Source organism: Lampris incognitus, chromosome 2, assembly GCF_029633865.1.
Source record: "Lampris incognitus isolate fLamInc1 chromosome 2, fLamInc1.hap2, whole genome shotgun sequence".
Lineage (NCBI taxonomy): Eukaryota > Metazoa > Chordata > Actinopteri > Lampriformes > Lampridae > Lampris > Lampris incognitus.
Window position 1 is genome coordinate 9,570,935 of NC_079212.1, and position 6,452 is coordinate 9,577,386.

The 6,452-nt window shown below is 46.1% G+C and overlaps 1 protein-coding gene across 1 annotated transcript in view; it reads left to right on the plus strand.

The window, feature by feature from the left end:
• foxp3b (forkhead box P3b) overlaps positions 1–5,387 on the plus strand; it is a 31,163-nt gene extending 25,776 nt beyond the window's left edge. Inside the window, exons 12-13 of the mRNA XM_056275172.1 lie at positions 4,249–4,370; positions 5,018–5,387. Coding sequence (XP_056131147.1) covers positions 4,249–4,370; positions 5,018–5,075 — 180 coding nt within the window. The 3' untranslated portion in view covers positions 5,076–5,387. The remainder of the gene's footprint in view (positions 1–4,248; positions 4,371–5,017) is intronic.
• Positions 5,388–6,452: the final 1,065 nt, after the last annotated feature.

A 6,452-nucleotide genomic window follows, 5' to 3' on the forward strand; every position in this document is an offset into this window, starting at 1 on the left:
AGGAAAGTAGATATACTGTGTGTGCAAGAGACCAGATGGAAGGGGAGTAAGGCTAGGAACATCGGAGGTGGGTTCAAATTCTTCTACCATGGTGCAGATGGGAGGAGAACTAGGTAGTTCTGGAGGAAGAGTATGTCAAGAGTACGCTGGAGGTGAAGAGCATGTCAGACAGAATGATTAGTATGAAGCTGGAAATCGAAGGTGTATTGATGAATGTTATCAGCACATATGCCCCCCAAGTTGGGTGTGAGATGGAAGAGGAAGAATAATTCTGGAGTGAATTGGATGAAGTGGTGGAGAGGGTACCCAAGGAGGAGAGAGTGGTGATTGGAGCAGACTTCAATGGGCATGTTGGTGAAGGGAACAGAGGTGAAGAGGAGGTGATGGGCAGGTATGGTGTCAAGGAGAGGAATGTGGAAGGACAGATGGTGGTCGATTTTGCAAAAAGGATGGAAATGGCTGTGGTGAATACATATTTCAAGTAGAGGGAGGAACACGGGGTGACGTACAAGAGTGGAGGAAAGTGCACACAGGTGGACTATATCTTATGTAGGAGGCACGATCTGAAAGGGATTGGAGACTGCAAGGTGGTTACAGGGGAGAGCGCAGCTAGGCAGCATCAGATGGTGGTCTGTAAGGATGACTTTGGAGACCAAGAAGAGGAAGAGAGTGAAGGCAGAGCCAAGGATCAAATGGTGGAAGTTGAAGAAGGAAGACTGTTGTGTGGAGTTCAGGGAGGAGTTAAGACAGGCAGTGGGTGGTAGTGAAGAGTTGCTGGACTGCTGGGCAGGCACTGCAGAAATAGTGAGGGAGACAGCTAGCAAAGTACTTTTGTCCCCAGAGGGGCAATTGTTGTGTAGCAGCGGCAACATTCAAACACACAAACACTCCACAGAACACATAAAATACAAATAAATACAACATGTGTGTAGTGGTGTGTCATCTGATAATAAATAATCTGAATAAATAACCTGATGAATAAATGAATAATTGGTAATAACTAATAAATAGTGGTGTGTCATCTGAACAGAGGAAGGAAGACAAAGAGACTTGGTGGTGGAATGAGGAAGTACAGCAAATTATACAGAGGAAGAGGTTGGCAAAGAAGAAGTGGGATAGTCAGAGAGATGAAGAAAGTAGACAGGAGTACAAGGAGATGCAGCGTAAAGCCAAAAGAGGTGGAGAAGGCATCTGGTGAGTCGTATGAGAGGTTGGACACTAAATAAGGAGAAAAGGACTTGTAGCGATTGGCTAGACAGAGGGACCGAGCTGGGAAGGATGTGCAGCAGGTTAGGAAAATGAAGGATAGAGATGGTAATGTGCTGACAAGCGAAGAGTGTGTTGAAAAAGGTGGAAGGAGTACTTCGACGGGCTGATGAATGAAGAAAGCGAGAGAGAAAGAAGGTTGAATGATGTGGGGATAGTGAATCAGGAAGTGCGGTGGATTAGCAAGGAGGAAGTGAGGGCAGCTATGAAGAGGATGAAGAGTGGAACGCCGGTTGGTCCAGATGACATACCTGTGGAGGCATGGAGGTGTTTAGGAGAGATGGTAGTGGGGTTTTAACTAGATTGTTTAACACAATCTTGGAAAGTGAGAGGATGCCTGAGTACAGATTTGGTACCGATTTTCAAGAACAAGGGTGATGTGCAGAGCTGTAGTAACTACAGAGGTATAAAGTTGATCAGCCACAGCATGGAGATATGGGAAAGAGTAATAGAAGCTAGGTTAAGAGAAGAGGTGACGATTAGCGAGCAGCAGTATGGTTTCATGATACAAAAGAGCACCACAGATGCGATGTTTGCTTTGAGATTGTTGATGGAGAAGTATAGAGAAGGTCAGAAGGAATTACACTGTGTCTTTGTAGATTTAGAGAAAGAATGTAGGCCAGGTGGATCAGCCGTACTTAAAAAAAAATTGTCCTTAGGTGTGACTGTGTTGGCCCTGTGATGGACTGGCGACCTGTCCAGGGTGTCTCCCCGCCTGCCACCCAATGACTGCCTGGTTAGGCTCCAGCATCCCATTACCCTAATTGGGATAGGCAGCTTAGATAATGGATGGATGGATGGATATGACAGAGTGCTGAGAGAGGAGGTGTGGTATTGTATGAGGAAGTCGGGAGTTGCAGAGAAGTATGTAGGAGTGGTGCAGGATATGTATGAGGGCAGTGTGACAGTGGTGAGGTGTGCGGTTGGAATGACGGATGGGTTCAAGGTGGAGGTGGGATTACATCAAGGATCGGCTCTGAGCCCTTTCTTGTTTGCAATGGCGATGGACACGTTGACGGACGAGATCAAGCAGGAGTCTCTGTGGACTATGATGTTCATGGATGACACTGTGATCTGTAATGAGAGTAGGGAGCAGGTGGAGGAGAGCCTGGAGAGGTGGAGGTATGCACCGGAGAGAAGAGGAATGAAAGTCAGTAGGAGCAAGACAGAATACATATGCGTGAATGAGAGGGAGGACAGCAGAATGGTGATGAATGGTGAGTAGAGGTGATGGTGTATGAGTTTAAATACTTGGGGTCAACTGTCCTAAGTAATGGGAGAGTGCAGAAGAGAGGTGAAGAAGAGATTGCAGGCAGGCTGGAGTGGGTGGAGAAAAGTTTCAGGAGTGATTTGCGGCAGAAGGGTACCAGCAAGAGTTAAAGGGAAGGTTTACAAGATGGTGGTGAGACCAGCTATGTTATATGGTTTGGAGACAGTGGCACTGACGAAAAGACAGGAGGTGGAGCTGAAGGTGGCAGAGTTGAAGATGATAAGATTTTCATTGGGAGTGACGAAGTAGGACAGGATGAGGAGGTTGGACGGTTTGGAGACAAAGCAAGAGAAGTAAGATTGAGATGGTTTGGACATGTGCAGAGGAGAGATGCTGGGTACATTGGGGGAAGGATGTTGAATATCTCGTCCAATCTTGGAAGCTAAAGAGGGTCGGGCCTGGTTAGTACTTGGATAGGAGACCACCTGGGAATACCAGGTGCTGTAAGCTTTTGGGCCTAGTGGTTAGTGCTGTCGCCTCACAGCAAGAAGGTCCTGGGTTCGAACCCCGGGGTTGTCCAACCTTGGAGGTCATCCCAGGATGTCCTCTGTGTTGACTTTGCATGATCTCCCTGTGTCTGCAGTGGGTTTTTGTCACGAGCTCAGGTTTCCCCCACCATCGAAAAAGACATTCATGTTAGGATTTATACTCCTGTCTGTGCCCCTGACCGAGGCATGGCAAGGTGAACTGGAGTTGGTCCCCGGGTGGTGCACGGCGGCTGCCCACTGCTCCTAGCTACACAGCTAGGATGGGTTAAATGCAGAGAAAGAATATGGAGCTGCCAGGCAAGAGGAAAAGAGGAAGGCCAAAGAGGAGGTCTATGGATGTGGTGAGGGAGGACATGCAGGTGGCTGGTGTGACAAAGGAAGATGCAGAGGACAGGAAGAAATGGAAACGGATGATCCATTGTGGCGCCCCCTAATGGGAGCAGCCGAAAGTAGTAGTAGTAGTAGTGGTTGTAGTAGTGGTAGTGGTTGTAGTAGTAGTAGTGGTAGTAGTAGTAGTAGTAGTAGTAGTGGTTGTAGTAGTAGTAGTGGTAGTGGTTGTAGTGGTAGTGGTAGTAGTGGTAGCAGTAGTAGTGGTTGTAGTAGTAGTAGTAGTAGTGGTAGTAGTAGTGGTAGTAGTAGTAGTAGTAGTGGTAGCAGTAGTAGTGGTAGCAGTAGTAGTAGTAGTAGTGGTAGTAGTAGTGGTTGTAGTAGTCGTCGTAGACTGTAGGCAATTAAATAAAACGAACACAAAACACATTTGGACAATTTAATTTGGTTTTTTTTCTCCCTGCAAACAATACAATATCACCATAGCAACCCCTGTAGTTTTCTTTTCTTTTTCCTCCTTTTTATTTATTTATTTTTGTTTACTTGCCCTGCCGTTCCGTCATGCAGTTTGTGGCTTTTCCCTTTCCGTTTTGCCAAGCAAGCGCCGTTTCCGGTCTCCCGGATTCCGCGCGAACGCAGCACGAGTCTCTGTGAGGTCACGCGTCGCTTTTCCAGCAGACTGCATGGCGCCTCCTAGTGGCATTACAACAGACATACAGAAATACTCGCTACACCCGCTAACGGACGAGCCTCGCGTTGGCGCCTTTATCACGGTCTCTCGCTTATCACACAGTAGCTGTATTGCAAACCCGCCAAACTGAGGCAACAGCTCATTTAAATGAGTAGTTTCCCCCACGGTTTCCGGTTGTGTGCTAACCGAAGCTCGTTGTTTGACAGAATGCCGTGCGTCACAACCTCAGCCTGCATAAGTGCTTCGTGAGGGTGGAGGGGGGGAAGGGGGCCGTGTGGAAAGTCGACGAGACCGAATACCAGAGGAGGAAAGGGCAGAAGTACTACAGGTAGGCTTCTTATTCTTAAAGAATTGTACGTCTGCGTTTTGCTGCTTAAGAGTCACTGGGCGAGCGATTCTCGGGTTTTTCTGGCTGCTGTCTGTTACTGCAGTGTTTCTCAACCGGGGGTCCGCGGACCCCCTAGTGGTCCGTGGTGTAATTGCAAGGGGTCAGTGAAAATAAAATATCTTTAAAAAAAAGATCCTATGACATTTATAGAAATAGGATTATTTTACTCAGATGTGACTGAGACCTTTATCTACCTAAACTATAAAGGGTAACAGGACTTTTTTCTCTAATTACATCTGTTTCACAAGTGTAATTTATTGTATTTTAATAAGAGATCTCGCCCCCGTTTGCATTGTTAAAAGTTACTGCATAAAAATTCTGTTTTGTTAACTATATCTAAGTTACAACTGAAAGCTCTTATTTTTGCCCCAAAGAGTGAATAAATGCTATAACGCAATTTAAAATGCAGTTTCTACTGTTTCTACAAATTGCAACCCCACCTCCCCCAAGATCAGGTGGAGGGGTCCTCAGGGTAGATCAAAAATACGCAGGGGGTCCAGGACCCCAAAAAGGTTGAGAACCACTGTGTTACTGTATGGTGGCCATGATTTGAAAGAGTGGGTATGATTTAAGGTTATTTGTTTTAGGGATCATCCTGTGAATTGGCTGACGTCACATTCCCACTTTCGTCCGGAGGAACCCTGAAGAAAAACAAACGCCAACTGAATTCAGCCCAGGACCATGCTGGGTGTAGTCTGCAATACTTTACATATATTTAAGAGGGTTTCGACAATTTTGACTTTTTTTTTCCCCCCAGTGAGTTTTATTTTCCCTGTGACTACTTCCTCATCTGGATGAAGGGTATACATAAGGATAGGAGGTGTCGCATATTGTCACCTACTCTGTTTGTGTCTAACGGCTGATGTGATGGGATTGTAAAGCCCCTCTGGGACCGAATTGTGATTTAAGTAATGTATTAATAAAGTTTGACTTGACTAATAAAACCTTGGGACCAACAGGTGGCGCCAAAGTGTCAGACAGCGTTCTTTTTCCAGCCTGCGGCTCTAGGAGTGCAGCTATAAAACTGTTTGAGTAGAGCATAGAAATGCCAAAAATAAATAAATAATAAAAAAAGTAAAGAATAGAAATAAAAAAGGCTACAGTGGACATGAAATTCTTTGATATGAATACCTATGTGTCAAATTCAGGCGCACATTTGTATTGTTGGGGATGTTACATAGTGTTTATTTCACGTTAGTCTCTATTAAAGTCACTCTTAAGAGGCTTTTGTGTGTTGGTTATTCATAGAGGAGCTGTAGTATAGTAATTATTGGTTTTCCCAGGTTCCCGCAGTAAATGACCAGAAGCAGTCTGGTTCGTGAATGAAGAGACACTGCTCAGCTCCGACATGGCGGCTCCATGAGTTTAAAGACACGACATCATTGTTTAATTTCACTGCAATTTAATCTTTTTCTCTTTGGGCCCTCTAACATTTTATAAGCATTTTAACAGGTTATTTCCCCACAGATATTCACGTCTATGTGGTTTTAGTGTTTATGGGGGGGGGGGGTGCACAGCAGAGCTGCCGTCCATCCTCCTGCAGTGGAAACGACAGGAGAGGCTTCTCTTGTCTCTGTAGTCTGTGTTTGTGTTTGATTGAAAGCTGTGCTTGTATGAACAGAAACCTGCTATCAGCCGTCTCATCTGCTCCGTCATGTCACGGCAGGCGCCTGTTCCCCTGCAGCTTCGCTTCCTCCTGAGAGACTCTCATCACACAGCTGCTCCCCCTCCCCTCCTTCCTGCAGGAGAGGCCTGCAGGTGTAAAAGAAAAGGGGGGGGGGACTACACAAGAAGCAAATAAAAAGGTTTTTTTCTTTTCCGGGGATTTCTGTTCAAGCTGAGACACCAGATGGACCATGAGGATGATGAAGTAGTAGCCCAGATAGCAAAATTGCCCACATACCACGTGGAACAATGGCACTTGGGCGGTCCGCTCCTGTTTGCCAGATCTGGGCCAGAACCAAGCCATAGCAATGCCGCATGTGCCACATACAGTGCATCCGGAAACCCCTTTGCTTTCCC